This window comes from Quercus suber, unplaced genomic scaffold, assembly GCF_002906115.3.
Source record: "Quercus suber isolate HL8 unplaced genomic scaffold, Cork oak 2.0 scaffold_437, whole genome shotgun sequence".
NCBI classification, from domain to species: Eukaryota; Viridiplantae; Streptophyta; class Magnoliopsida; order Fagales; family Fagaceae; genus Quercus; species Quercus suber.
Genome location: NW_027069888.1, coordinates 506,305 through 528,136, shown reverse-complemented (window position 1 = coordinate 528,136; position 21,832 = coordinate 506,305). Strand labels below are relative to the sequence as shown.

The following is a 21,832-nucleotide window of genomic DNA, read 5'->3' as shown; positions in this document are numbered from 1 at the left end:
GAGTGATTATTCTTGTACACCAATGACAATGAAATAGGCCCACCAATGATTTCATCATTCTTGTACATTAAACCATTTACTAAATTTAAGTCAATGATAAATAGTTGGTGTTTTAGAGCTTCTAACAATTCTTTCACATAAAGATATCTAACTCTTAAAGGTTCAATAGATCTGAAATGTAGTTTTATAATTTTCAGTTGTTCTAATAGAGTTGAATCACTTGTTAATAGCTGAAGTTGGCAGTTGGCAGTTGGCTGATTTGTTCATAGGAAATAGGAATACAAACTAGGGGTAGTTATTAATATTCCAATTCTAAGTTTTCTTTGAAGGAATTTTTTTTACATCTAAAAGACATTTTGAATTACATATGGAGGTGCATATTTATATGTCCAATGGAGGTGCATATTTATATGTCCATGTGGTACTGGCATGTGCCAGTGTATGGATTGAGTGCTTGTAGCACTAGTTCTTCCCTGTTTATTAGGAAGTCAATAAGCATAAAATGATGATTGCTTACACCAATATAGAATGCGTGTTTTGAGAAAATTATAAAAGTCCTTGACAAACTTATAGTCCTTAATGAGAAGAGTGAAGGTATTCTACTATCTAACTTTTATAGTGGGGATCTGAACTAGAATCTATTTAACTAGATTTTTTTAGTAAAAAAAACAGTCAACTAGTTGACTACCTATATTCCTGTTTCTTTGTTCCATGCATGTCTATGTATGTCTATATGTGTTGATTTTCCCGCTGGCAAATTTTCATTTAACCAATTCCTCTTTCTTCATAAATTTAACTCTCTGAGTTTCTTCAGGGAGGTGGCTGAGCCTATTATTAAGACCTGTTAAAAACTTTAAAGCCTAGCTTGTTATTATTGTTAAATTTTTTATTTTTATGGGGTTCATGACAGGACAAGAACTTAAATTCTACACTAAAGCATGAAAAGAATCTCAAAAGTATCGGTATGCTCCATAGTCCCTACTAAAACAGATCTTTCTTGTCAACCTTTATTTTATGCTAAACTGTATTCTCCATTTGTATTGTTCTTATGAGCCAGGTTCACTCAAACACAAGACACCGACTGGTCTGGAGCATGCTGAGAAAGCTGCAATTGTTGAAGCAGATAAGCAGTTAAGGCTCTAAATTTTTTTCTTTTCCGTCTTCTTTAAAAAGTTGGTTTCCCCTATTTCTAGATTGTATTTAATTTGGATAGTTTATTTGAGGGTGTTGACAAGTGTTTACTGGGTCATTTTGTAATATGATTTCTTTGTAGCAACTGATTTTTCTTCTTATGGTGTCTTGAATCATCTTATGTACTTCCATTACAAAAAAATCATGTATAAGTATTCATTGCATATCTTTTTTGTTGTTACGCATGAAGTTAGAGGTACCTTACTGGCAAAAAAATTCCTCTATGGAATGTGAATGCTAAGCACTGAATTGATTTGATGCATAAAATCAGTCAAGGATCTTTCTTTGTGTGTATTTTAAGGCCTCAAAAAATAAATTAGAATACAAGGAAAAGCAACTTTTGTGTGTTGTGCTCTAAGTCTTTAAGAATGAAGTTAGAGCTCTTTTACCTCATATAAAGGCCATAATGTGTTAAATTCATTAAGGTCACTGCCATACTTGTGTCATGAGAGGGGGTGGGGGTGGGGGGTCAATATGCAACTATGTATACTACTCAAGGCTCAAGCGAACATGTAACAACCCCCTCCTCCCTTCCCACCAACAAATAAAAAAAATCCCAACTGTCCTATTTTTCAAAACAGAGCATACACAATAATGTTTCATAGTAATCTCCTTTGGTGTAACCTAATTAAATCAAGGCTAATGGTTTTCATTTGGTAGACTGAAAAAAACTACATACATTTTTTTTTTTTTTTAATTGTTGTCAATATCCATAGCTTTTATAAGTAGAGACATGACAAGTTTTCCATTATTAATGACAATGAAAATGTGAATTTTTGCAGCAATATGAGCCAGGATACACAGCACCTTCTAAGAAGTCTCAGTCGTTGGTTGATGAAGCAGTAACCATTAGGTACTTTTTCCAATCCATTATTTATTATTAGTTATTATTACATAACTTAGAAAGTAAGGGCGCATGAGCATGACAAGTGGCTTGTTTTTAAATTCTAGCAAGAGTCACTCACCTTTATTTTCGTGTAGTTTATGATTGAGAATACTCTTGGATTGGAATGGATTTTTTTCTATAATTTATATTAAATATTATAAACCTAAAGTTCTATTAACTGTTAGATTTAAAATTTTCAATGAAATAACACTCTATATGAGATGGACATTAAAACATAAACCAGTATAACTATAGGGAGTGAGTAATGGAAACTTTCATGGCTTCATTACATGCCTGACTTGAACTGCATATAATAAAGGAAACTTTCAGCTCTTTGTATATTTTTTGTGATGTCCAAACATTTATATATATCTTTTGTGATGCCTTAGTGTTGTTGCTTGCTGCCTTAGTGTTGTGATGCCTTAGTATTGCAATTGCTTGCAAGCAAATATTATCAATTGCTTGATGTGCTGTTGGGAACCTGGTCATGGACCTGTGATGTTGGGATGTAACAGGTTGTATATATGTATATGGCAGGAAGCAGTTATTTAGGTAGGGGGTGGAAAAAAAAAAAGAAAAAGCTATAGCCGCGTTTTTAAAAACGCGGCTATAGCTTGCTCAAAACGTCACTGAAACGGCACTGAAACAGCAGCAGTGAAACCTACAGCCGCGTTTTTAAAACGCGGCTCCAGTGGGGCCTATGGCCGCGTTTTGAAACGCGGCTCAGCCCTCCCTGTAGCCGCGTTTTTTAGAAAACGCGGCCATAGGTATGCAGGGCCGGTTTCCTGTGCCAGAGGAAAAAACGCGGCTACAGGTCCACCTATAGCCGCGTTTTACAAAAACGCGGCTATAGGTCTGACCTGTAGCCGCGTTTTTGAAAAACGCGGCCTTAGTTCTGGAGCCGCGGTACTTAGGCCGCGTTTACAAACGCGGCTCCATCCTGTAGCCGCGTTTTTGGGGTCTATAGCCGCGTTTTTGAAACGCGGCTATAGACCCAGTTTTTTGTAGTGCCGTTAAGCACAAAATTTTTTACTTTTTCCTGATACAGATGGGGAGGTGCTGTGCATCAGTAATAGCTGTTATTTTTGTTAATTTGATTTGACCCTCTTTGAAATTGATATCCTTTATGCCGCTACCTTCTGGTTTGGCTGTTTTATTCATAATTCTTTAGTTAAAAAATTTTATTTACTATTCGTACGCACAAATTACCATGAATTGCCAGTTTCCAATGCAAGAGTAGTGAAATAAAATTTTAAGTTATGGACAGAAATAATGGGAATGAAGAGATAGCTATTTGACTTCCATAAAGATTGGTTGTAGTTTCACAGAACGGCATAGGGCCTTCATGTTGCTCTTGTTGGAGCGGTAGCTTGATCAGAGGCTCGACGGAAGATGGACTAGGTGGGAGTTGCAATTTAAAAATAGATTTATTCTTGAGCAGTTCTGCTTGAGGTCAGAGATGGTGCAACATGTTGGTTTTGGGGGTGAAATATAGCTATGCAACCTGGAGAGTTAAGGTTTTTAAGTGGAACTAAAGCAGGCTTATAAAATATGGTTATGTAGTGGCTGCCTTTATTCATTCTTATTATACAAACTAGACATGGTCTCATTATTATTATTATTATTATTATTTTGTCATTTGAACTAATTTAATGAAGAGTAATGCATTTCATAATCATATTCATTGCAAAATAATTTTTTTATTATTGTAGAATTGTTTTATTTAAATTTTGTAACCTTGAATTTACCATAGTGGGCTGACTAATTTTTATATCTCTAAGTCAATTAAACACATTTTGCATTCTACTTGTAAACCTTCTTTTCCATAAAGGTTGAAATAATGTGGGTAATATTTTTTTCTATGAAAGTTAAAAATTAAAATTCTGATACCTTATTTTGATGTTGTCTAAAAAATTTGGCGATTCTCTTTCAGGGGTTGTAATTTATAAGTTGTTTAGGGTAGTAAATATAGTGATCTGTGTCAGTGTGTGATTTATAGAGTAGCGACTATTGTTGTTATTAACAATTGGTAATTGTCTTCCAAGTTAATAAAAACCTTACATATTTTTTTTTTTGAAAAATACCTTTTTTTTTTTTAAATGTGAATCTTTACATATACCTTAATAATTAAACTCTATACATTTCATTTCCTTAGATGCATAAAAAACTAAGACATGCATTCCATAATAATAGTGACTAATTAGTTTTTTCATGATCTCATTTATAACATTTTTTTTACCATTATTATATTTTACTGGCTGATGATTTGCATAACAGAGGCATTAAATGAGAGGTAAAATCTTAGAACATTTCATTAGGTTATTAAAAGTCATGGTGTGTAAAGGGTAAGGGCCGGGGTTCAAATTTCTAGGAGAGAGTTTCGCACATATATATACTTAGATTATGCTAAAATAGAATTTCTATCTTGTATTAAAAAAAAAAAAGTTTCTCAAAAAAAAAAAGAGGTCATATCTAGTATTTAGAGTTTGCCTTGATTTGGTACTACTCTTGCAGCCCGCACCAAGACTGTTATGCGTCAAAGTATCCAATAAGTGCATAAGCTAGAAAGTAAATGCAAGTGTAAGGAAATAGAGAAGTAAAGAGTGATGTGTATATTGCTATAAGTACTAATAAAACTCTCTTTTATTGAGAATATTTAGTGCATTCTATTTGAGTGTGGTGAGATTTTGCTACAAAGTATTTATTAAAATACTTTCTTCATGGGTGATAATTTTTTATTCTAACAAAAATTTCACAGCAAGAAATCTCAATAGGGGCCACTCCAACAAATTCTTCCCAATAATAACGCAGAGTATGTGGGATAAGCGAATTATGCACACTCAAGAGAATAATCAAGTGTTCAAAAAGTTTTGAAAAATTAGCAAAAAAAATACAAAGATGAAACCTTAAAGCATCTAGGATAGTTCCCCACTTACTAAGAACCTTATTCAATAACATTACCTGGTTTGCCTTATAAAGAAGACCTTGGTTCGAATCCCTCCTAGCACACTTACAACAATTTTTTTTTTATAAAAAAAATCCCCACTTAGCATCTAACACTAGTGTTAGATTGGAGAATTGCATTTAGTATTTGGCATGGCTTATTTGCTTAAATGTGAGATAAAAAGTTTCTTTACGCAAACAATAAACTAACTTTTTTCCCCTTTCAAATAAGTCAACTTGTTTTTCTAACATTAGTCTTCATCAAACATCGTGTGTGTTTGGAATTTGATTTTAAGCTAATTTTTTACTTATTTTATATACTGTTTATGAGTCTCACACTACTTTTTGTCTCATTTTTATTTCAAATAATTTAAGTTTCAATTTTTTGGAAATAAGCCAACTTTTAACTTTTTATTTCATGTTATGCAAATAAGTTACCGAAAAAAAAAAAAAAATCCAAATGGACATCAACCTCACCATAAGACTTATATCAAATTCATGAAATAACATGAAATCTAAAAGGCCTTTTTTTGAGGTGGGAGAGTCTCTTCAGGCATGAGTCACAATAGATGGGAAAGATGGCTCTGACAGCCAGCAGATTTGAAATCTAAAAGGCCTTTTTTTTCCCATGATTGTTCTCGGCTGCATCTCCAATAGAATAGGGTAGTGATCAGAGTGGCATCAGGTGAGATGGACAACTCCAGCTTCCGAATACAATACGCACCAACTAGGATTCACAAATACCCTGTTTATTCTTTCTTGGATTAGTGCTTGGAACTCCCTTCTGTTTGTCCAAGTGAAACGGGGCCCTGAAAACCCTATGTCAATCATGTTACATTTATCCAAACACTCTTTAAATAAAAGTGACCTATTAACACTCACTGCTCTTCCCCTGAATTTATCCTCCTCCGTAAGTGGTTCATTGAAATTACCTGCCAAAACCCATGGCATATCATGCAACTTAGCAGTTTTAATAAGGTTATTCCAAAAAATAATTCTTTCAGCCGTTCTAGGACTAGCATACACAGCAGTAAAGAGCCAGCTAGAATTAGAGTTCTGTACCTTAACTATAGCATGAATTTCCTGCTCGGTATTAGCCAAAGGCGTGACATCCACTCTATCTGAGTCCCACAACAACCATAGCCCACTGGCATATCCAATGGTATCCGTGTGCACTGAGCCATCAAAAGGCAGTCTGTCAGAAATCTTCTTTGCCCTACTACCCCCAACATGTGTCTCCATTACTACCAACATTGTTGGATTATGGTTCCGAACCAGCTCACCAACATGCCTTTGAAATGAGGGCTTACGAGCACCTCTGCAATTCCACACAATTATATTCATGGGGATAAAATCAGTTAGGGATGGGGCACTTAACAGTTGGCTACAAATCACTAACCTAGACAAATCCCACTCCCATACTTCCTCAAAACCTTCCCTACAAGTTCAACATCCTCTCTAGTCAAAAACACCCAACATATCATCCCCATGTAGTGTTAAAGATTTTATAAACTAGCAGGCCATTAAGTGTTATAGAATTTGAGTTCTAGCTAAGTGTTATAGACAATCTCAAAAGTTCATTGCAGTTAGGCATGGAGAAACAGTGATGGGATTCTTTTACTGAACATATTTGGGAAATAATCATTTCGTTCATTCATATGTGAAAAAAGTACCTTGTTTTACCAACAATCAAACTGCGCAATTTCATTGAAACTAGTCAAACGTTATCACAAAAATAAGAGATTAATTCAAAAAGAATCAATATTCACTTCACTTGTATGTCATAATTTTCATTAAAAAAATTGAATTGACAACTATTAAGATACAAATATTCATAGTGATTAAATGGGTTTAAGATCTACCTACTTACATAATTTCCAACTGCAACAAAAAACAATATTGTGGGGACTAGATGTTGTTGTCATTAAGATATGAAGATCATCTGTATGCCAAGCTCTTCCACCACTTAGTTTCACTTCACTGCTATGATCAAGTAATATGCTATGTATGATGAAAACATGGATTTGAAATTAGGATCATATTATTTACAATAAGAGGATTTGGAATAAGTAAAATTACAAACTTGAAGAGTGTGGCAATAGAGATGGTAGGAGGGAGGGTTTATTTGTTTTGATTTGGAGGCAAGAGTGAAGAAATGAAGCAAAAGAAAGAGAGCCAAAGCCACTCATAAAACCAGGTCCACAATTTCTGTTATCCACCAACTACATGCCCAAAAGAACAACATATAATGAGTTATGTTGGATTAGTCTAATACTCAAAATCAATGAAATCCATTTCAAAAAAAAAAAAAAAAAAAAAATCAATGAAATCCTCAAGATCCATATTGATATATCATATTAAGTCGTAAATGAATAAGAAGAATCAACTAAAGGCATTACACTAGCTGGTTTCTAGTTAGTGTGGATTACATGCCCAAAAATCAAGACTCTTATTTATAACCGAGAACATATTAGACCAAAAAGGATCACAACCAAATAAAAAATAAAATAAAATAAATCATTTTATGGTGATTGTAGATAAATAACGGTTATGAATATCTAGAAAGAAGAAACCGTAATTAAAACCAATAAATAAACAGTTACTATAGTTTTAATGACTATATCATCAATACTTTTCTTTTTTCTTTTTTGCTGAATGACTATATAATTATTCCCACACAAGTAAAAGGGGAATGTTACTTACATCCTCATTTGTAGTCTTCAAAATTTTTGTCCACTTCAACACCTTGCTCTTATTATCCAGTCTTATAATATATATGTGTCTACTTCACAAATCTCCCTCATCAATGTCTACTTCCACTTGTTCATCCGCCACACACTCAGTCAAGTCAACCCCATCTTCCTCATGATTCTTGTCCACTTCAACCACATCATCTTTGTCATTGATTTCTTGTACATCACCTTCCTCGCTAATTTCTGATCCAAATTCATTGTGTTGATCATCATCCATCTACATGCATGTCCAAATAAAAAGCATATGAGTTATCAATTAAGTTAGATTTAGTTTAAAATACCAAATTCAACAAAACCCACAACAACCCATATAATATAAAAACAAAAAATAAACAGGAAACATAAAATTTAATCAAAACCCATATATTTATATATTAAATCGATATATTTAATAATAAAAAAATGCATGCGTAGAAATTGGCATTGAGTGGAGGAGGGTTGGAGTAAACTATCTTCCAGGCTTTTTCTACAATCCAATCCATATATTTATATTTAATTGATATTTTGCAATGCAAAAATAAAACAAAATAAAAGAAGAAGAAGAAAGGAAGAAGAGTTACCTCTGAATGACTGTCTGAATGAAACTGGGGTTCACCATCTCTTTGCACATACTTCCAATCCAATTTGATGTTGGGGATGTGAGAAATCTTGTGCCAGTTCTCTCTGGTTCCTCTTTGGAAACTTTTTATGAGAAGTCCTGAATCATCAATCATCAATTCTTTCAATAATGGAGTTGTACACAAGTAGTCAAGACCTATTCTCCCAAATTAAGAGTATATAAGTTTAGGTTAATCTAATAAAACCTTAGCTTTGAGTCTCAAACTATCATTGTTACTAGCTAAAGACAAAGAGAAAATAGAAAATGTTACCTTATTAATAGCCAAAGNTTATATATATATATATATTGTTTATATTTTAGTATTATCTTCATTAAAGTTCCCATGATATGACATCCAGGAAATTGGACCAAGAAAAACAAACCTCTAAGTCGTGGTTGGAGAATATGATATCTATAACCAATGTCTCCACATAAGGCGAATTTTGAAGCAGGCTTGCAATGCCAGGAAGATCCCATTTTTCCATGCTTGTTTTCATCGTTAGACATTTGCAATTTCACACTGGAGAAGACAGATGTTTCACTGACATTATAGACAGAACCTACGTCCATCAAAGTAAAAGGAAGAACACAATGAGGTAAAGTGAACAATAGAATAAACCACACGACCAATTGTAATATACATCGCCAGAGAACAATTTAGCTAACATGTTTTCCAGAACGCTAACTTAAATAAATGTCAATACATCCTATATGACAATAAAATAAAAGAGGCCTTTTTGGAACCTTGATTTATAGTTGACAAATCATCATGAAGAATCATTATTTGGCACGAAAGCAAGTGTCCTACACGGCTACACCTCATCATGAAACTAGAAGCAGTGTATATAACTCAATAGATCAACTCATGAAATCGGACCAATACTATAATTTCCTTTAATTATTGATTGACTACAACTCATGTTATAATCAAGATGTTAGGCAGAAAAAGTCAGACCGACAACAACAAAAACCCAACTCACAATAGAGAGAGTAAGGTAATTTTCGAATACTCTTTATAAATTAAAGAATGATTTTTCCCTTTGGTATTAGTAACTTGTCACTAAAAAGAGCACTAGACGCTGTGCATTATTCTATATTCAAGCCTAGCTAAGCAATGGGACCGCCAACAATACAATCTAGATACAGTCATGTCTCTGCAAATGGAAATCAACATTGGCAATCAAGAAAAACATTAAGTGTTTCATATGACAATCGAAACAATTAAAAGAAAAAAAAAAATGATAAGAGTAATCAAGAAAAACCAACCTTGAGACACCATCTGCCAACAATAAGTTTCTTGACTTGATTTAGACTCTCAAAAAGTTCCCTCACAACGTTTTCACAGTTCTTATCGTGATCCTCCTCCTGCTCTTCATCTTCATATTCCATCCTTATTACGAAATCAACCCTAACCTCAACTAATGCCGAAGCGTTCTTTATCTGGCACTTCTTCATACCATAAAAATCCCCTATAATCTCTAAAGACTCGATCTTTGGAGCAACAATTTCCAATTCCAACGGGTAGTCTTCATCATAAGAATCCATCACCAATTTTTTCAAACTCTCGGACACTATATCCAACCGATTAAACTTATCACAATTACGCAATTCCAAGAATTCAAGTCTAGGACTACCCAATAACACTTTATTTAGCACATCTTGGTGCAAAGCCAAATTCCAAAGACACAAGCGCTTGAGTGAACTCCAACGTACTAACCCGTTAGGCTTAATTTCGCAAGCTCTAAAATTCAACTCAGAAACAAACTCATTGGCGTAGAGATGCTGGGGCAATTTGTAAAAACAAGATGATAAAAGTAGACTAAGTTGGTCTACCTTGGCAGTTGTGGCGAAACGAACCCAAAGATCGACACGAGGCTTTAGCTCTGGATTGTACTCGACTTCGACGGAGAAATTTGTGAGTTTCGAAGCTCTGTGTAGGAGCAGGACATTATCCACAAAATTGGCGCGATCGGCGGCGTGTCGGAAGTAATAATCTGTGAAACGGAGAGAGGGAACGAAGGTCCAGAGATATGCCCATCTTTTGGATAAAACGCCTGTTCTGACAGTGTCTTTAGTGCACAAAGAGGAGAGAATGGTGAGGAGTATGGAGTCAGGTAAAGTGCTGATTCGATCTTCTTCTTCTTCTACGATTGGTCCATGTTTGCGGCGCTTGCTTGGACAATCATCGCTTGAGCTTGACTCTTCTTCTTCTTCAGAATTCATGGGGTTTGTAGCATGGCTGGAATTATCAGTGGAATAGGGAGCGCTCTCTTCGCTGGAAGTTGAGCTTCTTTCGCTAGAACCGTAGCTTTCTTCCTTCATTCTCACTCAGCTCAACGGTGAATGGTGAGAGGCGTACACTTCTCAGTTCTCTGAAATTCTATTCTTCCTCCCCACTAGCAGTTAAGCACTCATTTTGGGTTTTTTTTTTTTTTTTTTTTGACAACCATTTTGGGTATTGTATACAGAAAGAAAAAAAAAATTAATAATAGAGAAATATCTTTAAATTAAGAATACATGCAAAGCAATTGATAAAATTTTATATGTGATACCGAGATTATTACAAGACTCCTCATGTGTCAAATATCAATTACTCATTCATCTATGTCTCTAATGTCAATCATCAAATGACTTGGTATACTTACAGGAACCAAAATAAGAAGATTTGTTTTCTTACTTTATTTCTTTTTCTTTAAACAATCAAGACAATCGTCTTCTTAATTCTCTTTTTGTTTAGTACCAAATAATCACCAAATAATCAAATACTCAGTGAATAACCAAGTTTGCATTCAGGTTCTTCTCAAAAAGAGAAAAAAAAATGCATTTAGGTGATCTGTTTTGGTCCAAAATTTATGTTCTAAAGACTTAATCATGCTTCAATCAAATAGCACGATTCTACGGCAGAATACTTTAACAAACAATTTTATAACATGTAAAAGATTTTTTTTTTTTTTGAAAAAATTGGAGAACAGCATGTCATGTTACCAATTGACCAAAAAAAAAAAACCGATCTCTAATACTGTTAGTGAACTGTTTACATAAGTTAAGTAGTCATTCATATTGAAAAAAAGGGACTGAAATCAAAATGGAACTTAGCGATAATGCCAAATTGGATCCTTGAGATGAGAAATGATTCTCTATTTCCCTCTTCCTAAAGCTTTTCATATCATCCAATTGTTGATACTCATTTTCGCGACATATTTCGTACAAGCCCAATTCAAACAAGCCCGACTTCCTTGTGGGCTCAATTCATGTATTATATTATATTTTATTCTTTTAAGCATGACCCAAGCCCATGCGACTTATTGGGAAAATTGAAGAAGTGTGGTTTGGAGGGTATGGGTCGGTTCCTTTAAAATCTTTTGCATGAACTCAGCCCATGCGTGCTACCAAGTGGGCAAGGAATACTAGTAGTACCTCAGGCTCATGAAGGAGGTATTGTACCCAAAATTTCCACCCCAAAACAGCTTTTATGCTCTGTGTGACTGTGGCCTAAAGTTTCTACCCAAACCATTTTTTTTCCTTTAAACATAGTTGGCTCCCATTGGCCAACTCCATCTGTTAGCCCTTACTTAGATGACCCTCTCAATGGTCTGAAATTTCTGACCAAAGGCAACCAATTAAAGAAGACCCACTTTATTTCCAAAATCATGCTAAAAGCATACCAAACTCTTCCCTAAACAAAAACAACCCATGCCAAAGCACCAAAATAGTATCATAGGGGATAAAAGCTTCTTCCATTACTCAAAAACTAGTCACTTAGAGCACCCCAAGTTCAATATAAAATGCCCCAATCAGATTCAAAATGGAGCAGCCACATTTTATTCATTTACTTAAAACTTCAGAGCCAAACTTCATTTAGCCAGTCAATAATCTCACAATTCCAAAGCTTGGGGGTGGAAATATGGGTACAGGGGAACCTTCCCTCTCTTCCTCACAACCTCTCTCAATTCCCTCTTCTATGTGACTGTGGGTCGAAATTTCAGACCTGTTATGTTTTTATGGTTTTCTGCACTTTTGTTATAAGCATTTTGATTTTCTCTTGTCAAAGCACCATTAGCCTTTTGTTCATTATACATTTAGAATTTTGGGCTTGATTCTCCACAATAAACACTTCTAAAGAACCCAAGGGGAGATTTGAGCCGTTCTCGAATTTTCAGCCCTTGTCGCAAAAATATCCCCGACACCAATCAAAGCATTTACACGAATAACAATAGCACTTGATTATAAGTCTATAAACAAACGTTTTCTAGTATGTTGAAGCCATTTTATTGTTTGATCCGTTCAACAAGGCAAAAGCCATTCAAAGTTTCAAACCAAAAGTTCGATTGATATTTAGTTCAGAGAACTTTGAATGAAACTACTCCAAATTCAAAAGCAAAGAGATTAGACAAGAGAAAATGGCATCACTGTAACATATATCCACGAATTGGATGCTGTATTAAAAATTTAATACCAAGAAGATGACATTACATTACAACATTTTGAGCGTAGGCTATTGAAAAGCTTGGTCATAAAGTCCTCTTAAAAGAAGGAAAATTTCTAAGCATGAATTGAAGCAATAGTAATTATGAAACTGTTGTTTATGAGAGTTCTGAACTACTTCTGATAGATCCCCAGGAGAACATAACCACGACTTTTGGAGAGGATCTTTGGTATGATAAAAACAGTTAAGTGACCTAAAGTAATCTGCATGCCTCCAAAAGAGTTGGGGTTTGATTACTAGCCTCTGCTTTTCCATACATAACTAGCTTCTCAAGCACCCTTGCATGCTTAAGCGGAAATTGTACAAGTCCAATTAAATATTTCAACCCAAAACACTTTGCTTCAAAGCCAACAATCTCAACAGTCTTGAGACGCCGAGACAAACACCCAAATGCCCTATTCTGCGATTTCCAGTACCCCTCGTGATCAAAGTTATTGTCAATGGTAAAGTCTAGGGGAAACTCCAGCTACAGATAAACATTAAGTCAGGGGATACATATTTGAATTTGCAACGTAATTTCCTTTGTAAAATATAAACGGGTATATCTTAAAGCAAATGGAAAGAAGGCTTGAGAAGAAAAAAAAAATCATTTCCATTGGAAATTGGGCATTTTAAAGGTGAGATAGATCAAATAGAAGAGGAAAGATACTGAAGTTTATACGAACTTTGCCAATGGAGATGGCCAAGTTCTCACTTCTGATGTTGTTAATACCTTACAACATCAAGAGAGAGGAGCCAGCGAGTAAGACAATTTAGCATTGATAAGTTCAAATGATCCCCGTTTGGTACATGAGTTCAAACACATGTTTTTCAATTTTTAAACAATATTACACGTATTTCTATACACTTTTTCACCTATATGTATTTTCAAAAAATTTGAAATATGTTGTTTAAACACACGTATTTTCACACACTTTTTCATATCATGTACAAACAATATTGATAGTTCATAGCAAAAGGTGGGATAATGGCCAAATGGACTTCATTAATGACTAATTATAAAATACTTTCGGAATATCATAAATGTATACTCAACTCTCTCTCTCTCTCTCTCTCTCTCTCTCTCACATAATAGTGAGACACAACTCGTGAGAGAGAGAGGAGTACGCATTTATGGTACTCCTAAAATATTCAATAATTTTCCTTCATTAATAGCTAAGAGAATGGATTTTTTAAATTTCCTTGACACTCGTCCTCCCAGGCTGCCACAAAAGAAAAATAGAAAAAACCTAATGGCATGATTTGTCCCATTAATTATTAGTTGCCACAAGAGCGTACGTGGAATGAAATTTTGTTTCTTACTTTCTAAGTAAACCATGGGGCTGATACAGTTTAGTTTCTTCTATGACAAGGTGTGACTCAAATACTAAGACAAGTATGTTAAAAAATATTTTCAACTTATCAACGAAGAGAACCATTTATAGTTAGCTTGCACATTGATCTATATATACTCACTGGCTACCAAATTTGGAAGGTTACAAGCCTTAAACCATCACCAAATTCCCACTGTAACATAACTAGGGGTATCAGATCTTATATGAAATAACCCAACTAGATGGAATTGTCAAAAAGTGATACACACCTTAAAAAAATTAAGTCACTAAAAAGGTCTTACTCAATAAACAGAGTTTCCACTTTTGCGCAGGTTTAAGAAAGGTTAAGGTAACAAGCATTATATCAATTCATAGAAGAGGATGACTCCCGAAATCAAACCCAACGCCCTTTTTGTGGAAAACACTTGCCATCAAATCAAGGCTAAAATTCTAAAAAGAATAAGTTACTAAAAATTCTCCAAATCAAACAACCACATGAAAACAAAAATGCCCTGGATACCAAGCTCTTCTAGGCAGTTCACTATTAGAGAAGAATTTAAAGTGCAGTTTTATATATTTTCCCATTTCAAGAATCATACTGTCAATGTCACCATGACCATTTTTCTTTTATACATTACAGGCTGAGATACAATTCTTATCTCACTAATTAGAAACATGCCTAAATACATAGAAAAAGAGAACAACTATAAAAGTAGAATATGCAAAGAAGGTCCTCTTCATCAACTCGCTCTCTTCTTGAAATATATTAAAAGAATGGAAAAATTTAGGTATAGTGAGGTGAATTTAACTACCTATATAATTGTATTAACTAACGCAACCAAACAATATTAAGCGAAATCAAATTGTACAGTAACTTGTCTCTAAAAAGAGCACCAGATGCTGTGTTTTATTCTATCTTCGGGCCTAGCAAAGCAATGAGACTACCAACAAATCATATAATGTTGATACATTCATGTCTCTGCAAATGGTAATCAACATTAGCAGTCAAGAAAAGCATGAAGTATTGCTGAAAAAACCAACCTTTAGACGCCATTTGCCAACAATAAGTTTCTTCACTTGATGCAGATTCTCAAAAAGTTCACTCACAACTTCTACACTGTCCTTACAAACTTCCTCCTCCTCGTCACTTCATAATCTATCCATATTTCGAAATCAAGCTTAACCTCAACCAATGCTGACCCGTCCTTTTACCTAACACTTCTTACCATAAAAATTCCCCAGGATTTCCAAACACTCAATCTTTGGAGCCACAATTTCCAATTCTATCGGCTCATGGCATTTCGAATAACAAGAATCTATCACCAGTTTTCTCAAACTCTCTGACAATATATCAAACCGATTAAAGTCAATAAAATTTTGTAATTTCAAGAATTCAAGTCTAGGACTGCCCATTAACACTTTATTTATCACATCTTCAGACAAAGCCGTGTACCCAATACACAAGAACTTGAGTGAACTCCAACCCACTAACCCTTTAGGCTTAATTTTGCAGAAATGAAAATCCAATTCAGAAACAAACTCATCAGCACAGAGATGCTGCGGCAATGTGTATCCATCATTTCCATAAGGGTTTAAATGAGGAGCTGATAAACATAGACTAAGTTGGTCTACCTTAGCAGTGAAAAAAGAAAATGCAGCTACTGCAAGACTTCCAACAAGCACAGGCAGCACCTCCAGCTAATCTAATTTCATTGTGATTCATTTTGTATTGATAATGAGATGTATTGGTATTTAGCCAAAAAGATATGCATTGGTTAGTTCCTCTGCCAACACAACCCACGTTGAAGTGCCTTTAATTGAGATGGAACTTAAGCAACATAACCATTGATATTTAGCATCTTAAAGCAAGTTTAACATCACAATGAAAACTTAAGTACATGAAATTGGAAGCTAGAGCAAATCATAGCAAGATTTTAGTTCATTGAACCAGACTAATCTACATAACTACAATTTATTTATGAGAATTTCATCATTTAAGAGCATCAAACAACTTAAAATGATTTTACTAAAATGGGAACATAACCACTGCATGAGGAGAGATTCCGGGGAAGCTTAACAGCTTTTGAGACAATTGTAGAAATTTAAGTTGCATATTATGTATTCCATTTTGCATAATCCATGGTTCAGTGATAACCATCTTCTCCAATACCTTTGCATTCTTAAGTAGAAATTCTACAACTAAAATGAATACATCCTTTGTGTGGAACCTTTCTCCAAAACCAAAAATCTTGACAGTCTTGAGGCATTGTAGCAAAGACTTGAAATAAACCTCTTTTGATTTCCAATGGTTCACTTCATCATAGATTCTGTCTAGAAACTGCAAAATAGAAGTACATTAGCTCATTTTGAAGTTGACTTTTAAATTATGATATCTTGTCATATTATAAAGGAGTTGGCATAGGAAAAGGGAGTTGGCTTTGGACATTTCGATTTTGAGGATTTAAGGTTAGGCGGCTTTGGAAGGAAAATGGCTGGAAAATAGTAAGAAATGAGGATTATAGGGTTTCTAATGAGAATAGGAATAGTAGGATTTGGAAATCCAACAAAGGGTAATGACTAAAACTTGGGTTGCTGTTCCAGGACAATGAAGAGTAACTCATGCACAGTATTAGGCTTTTCATGGGGGTATTTGAGGCTATTTTCATGGATAATTGATTTGGGATTTTGGGGTAAAGGGTGACAAATCAATGGGCAAAGATTGGGTCTAGTGCTTTTGTGCACTGGACCCGTCAAGATTACGATATATGTCCACTTTTAGCCATGTGTCATGATCTTGAAGGGTTACATGTATTCTTTTCTTTCATTTTATTCTATTTAAAATCATGGCCCTTATTACTTCCTTCATAGACACCTAAATTTTATATTATATTATATTATATATATATATATATTGTTTGTATTTTAGTATTATCTTCATTAAAGTTCCTATGATATGACATCCAGGAAACCGGACCAAGAAAAACAAACCTCTGAGTCGTGGTTGGAGAATATGATATCTATAACTAATGTCTCCACATAAGGTGAACTTTGAAGCAGGCTTGCAATGCCAGGAAGATTCCATTTTTCCATGCTTGTTTTCATCGTTAGACATTTGCAATTTAACACTGGAGAAGACAGATGTTTCACTGACATTATAGACAGAACCTACGTCCATCAAAGTAAAAGGAAGAACACAATAAGGTAAAGTGAACAATAGAATAAACCACACAACCAATTGTAATATACATCGCCAGAGAACAATTTAGCTAACATGTTTTCCAGAACACTAACTTAAATAAATGTCAATATATCCTATATGACAATAAAATAAAAGAGGCCTTTTTGGAACCTTGATTTATAGTTGACAAATCATCATGAAGAATCATTATTTGGCACTAAAGCAAGTGTCCTACACCTCATCATGAAACTAAAAGCAGTGTATATAACTCAATAGATCAACTCATGAAATCGGACCAATACTATAATTTCCTTTAATGATTGATTGACTACAACTCATGTTAAAATCAAGATGTTAGGCAGAAAAAGTCAGACCGACAACAACAAAAACCAAGCCATAAACTCAATTTTTTAGGTGCTGGCTAAGCCCAACTCACAATAGAGAGTATGGTAATTTTCGAATACTCTTATAAATTAAAGAATGATTTTTCCTTTTGGTATTAATAACTTGTCACTAAAAAGAGCACTAGACACTGTGCATTATTCTATATTGAAGCCCAGCTAAGCAATGGGACCGCCAACAATACAATATAGATACAGTCATGTCTCTGCAAATGGAAATCAACATTAGTAATCAAGAAAATGATGAAGTGTTACATATGACAAAGGAAACAATTAAAAGAAAAAAAAATGATAGAGTAATCAAGAAAAACCAACCTTGAGACACCATCTGCCAACAATAAGTTTCTTGACTTGATTTAGACTCTCAAAAAGTTCCCTCACAACGTTTTCACAGTTCTTATAATGATCCTCCTCCTGCTCTTCATCTTCATATTCCATCGTTATTTCGAAATCGACCCTAACCTCAACTAATGCCAAAGCGTTCTTTATCTGGCACTTCTTCATACCATAAAATTCCCCTATAATTTCTAAAGACTCGATCTTTGGAGCAACAATTTCCAATTCCGGGTAGTCTTCAGAATAAGAATCCATCACCAATTTTTTTAAACTCTCGGACACAATATCCAACCGATTAAGCTTATTACAACTACGCAATTCCAAGAATTCAAGTCTAGGACTACCCAATAACACTTCATTTAGCACATCTTGGTGCAAAGCCAAATTCCAAAGACACAAGCGCTTGAGTGAACTCCAACGTACCAACCCATTAGGCTTAATTTCGCAAGCTCTAAAATTCAACTCAGAAACAAACTCATTGGCGTAGAGATGCTGGGGCAATTTGTAAAAACAAGATGATAAAAGTAGACTAAGTTGGTCTACCTTGGCAGTTGTGGCGAAACGAACCCAAAGATCGACACGAGGCTTTAGCTCTGGACTGTACTCGACTTCGACGGAGAAATTTGTGAGTTTCGAAGCTCTGTGTAGGAGCAGGACATTATCCACAAAATTGGCGCGATCGGCGGCGTGTCGGAAGTAATAATCTGCGAAACGGAGAGAGGGAACGAAGGTCCAGAGATAGGCCCATCTTTTGGATAAAACGCCAGTTCTGACAGCGTCTTTAGTGCACAAAGAGGAGAGAATGGTGAGGAGGATGGAGTCAGGTAAAGTGCTGATTCGATCTTCTTCTTCTACGATTGGTCCATGTTTGCGGCGCTTGCTTGGATAATCATCGCTTGAGCTTGACTCCTCTTCTTCTTCTTCTTCTTCAGAATTCATGGGGTTTGTAGCATGGCTGGAATTATCAGTGGAATAGGGAGCGCTCTCTTCCCTGGAAGTTGAGCTTCTTTCGCTAGAAGAACCATAGCTTTCTTCCTCCATTCTCACTCAGCTCAATGGTGAGTGGTGAGATGCGGACACTTCGCAGTTCTCTGAAATTCCATTCTTCCTCCCTAATAGCAGTAAAGCACTCATTTTGGGTATAGTCTGTGTATGAATATATATCACAATTTTTTGTAAAAGGATTTTACTAATGTAGGGCATACATTAGTTACTATTTTTTAAAAAATATTTTTTCAAAATTAAAAAAAAGTAATGGCAGTTTTTTTAATTTTTGAAAAAATATTTTTAAAAATAGAAAGATTAATGTGTGCCCTTAGGGCAAACATTAATCGGACCCTTTGTAAAATTACCCTATTTTGTTTAAAAAAGACCAAGTCAACATATAATTGTATTAATTTACAAATTTGTTATAATAAATATATACTCGTACTATTTATCAATGTTATGAATATTGTTTCGGACTCTGTTTCGGTTTGTCCAGTGAAATAAAATATTTTGCTACCGGTTTGGTGTACCGTTATAAGGTGTTTCGAAGTTCGTAAAAATTTATATATATATATATATATATATATCTTATACAATATAAAATTATCAATTTAAAGAAAAGACACCATTTAATTGTATAAAACTATACAAAATTCAAAATCAAATGTATACCATTTCCTTTAAAAAGATATATATATCATATATATATATATATCAGTTTAATATCAATTAATAGAATATCTTATATATTTTACAGTCAAAATATATTTAAAATAAAATAAAATAGTATAATAAATTATAGTGCCTGGAGAGGAAAATGAATGATAACTTCATAAGTTCTTAATTTTTTAGAGAAAGAGAAAACAAATATAAAAAATTGAACATTGCTACGTAAGACAGAGAGTAAAGAAAAGACAAATGAGAAAGAAGCAAAGAAAAGGCAATAAAATGAGAGGAAGAAGAGTAAAAAGTAAAGTAGTATACCTGACAATATGACGTGGACGGGAGAAACAAGTAAAAGAGAAAAGTTAAAAATGCAAATGCAGCGTAACATTTTTCCGCCTGAAATTCAAGTTTCGGCCGAAATTAGCTGAAACAGTCCAAAATGGCCGGAATATTCATTGGAATTGAAGCCGAGGTGGAACAAGGGAGTTTAGTGTGCCGGTTTCATGACTGGAATGGAATATTCAGCCCATTCCGGACGGAACGGAACAGAATTCACAACAATGCTATTTATTTTTCAATTAGGTTTTTTTTTTTTTTTAAATTTATTCTTTTCGTCAAAAGATGAAGATAGAGAATAGATTGTGATTGATTTGTATGAAGAGAGAGAAAAGTTAAAAAAGCAAATGCAACGTAACATTGTTCCGCCCAAAATTCAAGTTTCGGCCAGAATTAGCCGAAACAGTCCGAAATGGCCAGAATGCACCGAAATTCACTGGAATTGAAGCCGAGGTGGAACAAGGGAGTTTAGCGTGCCTGTTTCATGACTGGAATGGAATATTCAACCCGTTCAGGCCGGAATGGAACAGAATTCACAACAATGCTCTTAATTTTTTAGTTAGGTTTTTTATTTATTTATTCTTTTCGTCAAAAGATGAAGATAGAGAATAGATTGTGATTGATTTGTATGAAGGGAGAGAAACAATTTAAAAAAAATTATAAAATAAATTAAATAAAAAAAGTTTGATATTTTAATAAAATGTATTGTAAAATAAAAAAATGATATGAATTGTTTTGAAGAGTGAATAGGTAAGATAAAAAATAATAATAATAATAAAAAGGTAGATTTTTAAAATGAATATTAAACTCTCTTTTAAAAAGAATAAAATTTATGCAAATTATATTCGTTTGAGTAAGGGATGTAAGAAGAAGCTTAGTGCAGAGTCCAAATTTTCTATCACACTTTTCCTGCTCCACTCTATATTCCACCAATAAATACTTGTCACGTGTTTACCTAATTAATTAAATACTACTATTAATTAATAACTGTAGTATTAATAAATCAATAATGATAGTATTTAATTAAGTAGATGAACACGTGACAAGTATTTATTGGTGGAGTATAAAGTGGAGCAGGAAAAGTGGGACAGATCTGTAATCCATGCAATGTCTTTTTTTTTTTTTTAATTAAGATAGAAATTATTTATGCATAATCTAAGTGAATATGTATGTGAAATTCTTTCTTAGAGACTTGAACCCGACCCTTGCCCTCACACTCCACAGATATTTATATAAAATTTGATGATTATGATAATTATTAATGGGCATTTATTGTGATTGTGTTAGTATATAGTACTATATATTTATTCTACCAACTACTTTGGTTCAAATCCTACTTACCAAAAATTGAATATTGTTGTTTTGGCCTCATGGTAAAAAGACAATCATAGTCTAATGTCACTGTTTCTTTTTCACTCTAACTCACTCTCACTGTGTTTATCTATATATTTCGGATTGCTTCTCTAGCCCTCTTCGTTTGGTATCAAATGATACAATGTCATTAGTATTAAAATATAATAAATGTGAGACATGTCAGCAAAAAATAACTAACTTACTGACAAATGAAAGAGATGTGTTAGTAGATAATTATTTTGCACACATCTCTTGTTTATTAGATTTAGATACGGATAATGTGGTATTATTTGATATAAAATATTTATTCCACCACAACAATCGTTTTCAAAAATAATTTGTAACTCTAACATTTTATAATAAAGGAAAATGTTAATAAAATCCTTAGGGCATTGGTTTAGGAGC

At 34.0% G+C, this 21,832-nt stretch overlaps 3 protein-coding genes across 5 annotated transcripts; all 3 read right to left on the bottom strand.

Moving 5' to 3' along the window:
- Window positions 1–5,500: 5,500 nt before the first annotated feature.
- Window positions 5,501–8,523, bottom strand: LOC136062661 (uncharacterized). Of its 3 annotated transcripts, none has more exons than XM_065761998.1 (4): window positions 8,334–8,523; window positions 7,724–7,990; window positions 6,083–6,338; window positions 5,501–5,952 (listed from the first exon to the last, which is right to left on the bottom strand). In XM_065761998.1, the coding sequence occupies exons 2-4, from the start codon at window positions 7,729–7,731 to the stop codon at window positions 5,899–5,901; spliced, it is 318 nt and encodes a 105-aa protein (XP_065618070.1). In that variant the 5' UTR covers window positions 7,732–7,990; window positions 8,334–8,523; the 3' UTR covers window positions 5,501–5,898. The 3 variants fall into 2 exon arrangements, 1 of the variants encoding a protein (XP_065618070.1); XR_010624387.1 differs by lacking the exons at window positions 5,501–5,952; window positions 6,083–6,338 and adding an exon at window positions 6,353–7,242.
- A 261-nt stretch (window positions 8,524–8,784) lies between these two features.
- LOC136062662 (putative F-box protein At1g49610) lies at window positions 8,785–10,830 on the bottom strand. The gene is made up of 2 exons (XM_065762002.1): window positions 9,638–10,830; window positions 8,785–8,931 (listed from the first exon to the last, which is right to left on the bottom strand). The coding sequence occupies exons 1-2, from the start codon at window positions 10,691–10,693 to the stop codon at window positions 8,887–8,889; spliced, it is 1,101 nt and encodes a 366-aa protein (XP_065618074.1). The 5' UTR covers window positions 10,694–10,830; the 3' UTR covers window positions 8,785–8,886.
- A 5,169-nt stretch (window positions 10,831–15,999) lies between these two features.
- On the bottom strand, window positions 16,000–19,237 carry LOC112004067 (putative F-box protein At1g49610). The gene is made up of 3 exons (XM_024036293.2): window positions 18,065–19,237; window positions 17,159–17,335; window positions 16,000–16,508 (listed from the first exon to the last, which is right to left on the bottom strand). The coding sequence occupies exons 1-3, from the start codon at window positions 19,124–19,126 to the stop codon at window positions 16,197–16,199; spliced, it is 1,551 nt and encodes a 516-aa protein (XP_023892061.1). The 5' UTR covers window positions 19,127–19,237; the 3' UTR covers window positions 16,000–16,196.
- Between the last annotated feature and the right edge of the window lie 2,595 nt (window positions 19,238–21,832).

Coding starts and splice junctions, on each gene's coding strand:
- LOC136062661 (XM_065761998.1), bottom strand. Junction 5,953..6,082: donor AAATTCATGCTATAGTTAAG/GTACAGAACTCT, acceptor GGGTTTTGGCAG/GTAATTTCAATGAACCACTT.
- LOC136062662 (XM_065762002.1), bottom strand. CDS start 10,693: ATGAAGGAAGAAAGCTACGGTTCTAGCGAAAGAAGCTCAACTTCCAGC. Junction 8,932..9,637: donor TTGGCAGATGGTGTCTCAAG/GTTGGTTTTTCT, acceptor TGATGGACGTAG/GTTCTGTCTATAATGTCAGT.
- LOC112004067 (XM_024036293.2), bottom strand. CDS start 19,126: ATGGAGGAAGAAAGCTATGGTTCTTCTAGCGAAAGAAGCTCAACTTCC. Junction 17,336..18,064: donor TTGGCAGATGGTGTCTCAAG/GTTGGTTTTTCT, acceptor TGATGGACGTAG/GTTCTGTCTATAATGTCAGT. Junction 16,509..17,158: donor TCTCCAACCACGACTCAGAG/GTTTGTTTTTCT, acceptor TCTATTTTGCAG/TTTCTAGACAGAATCTATGA.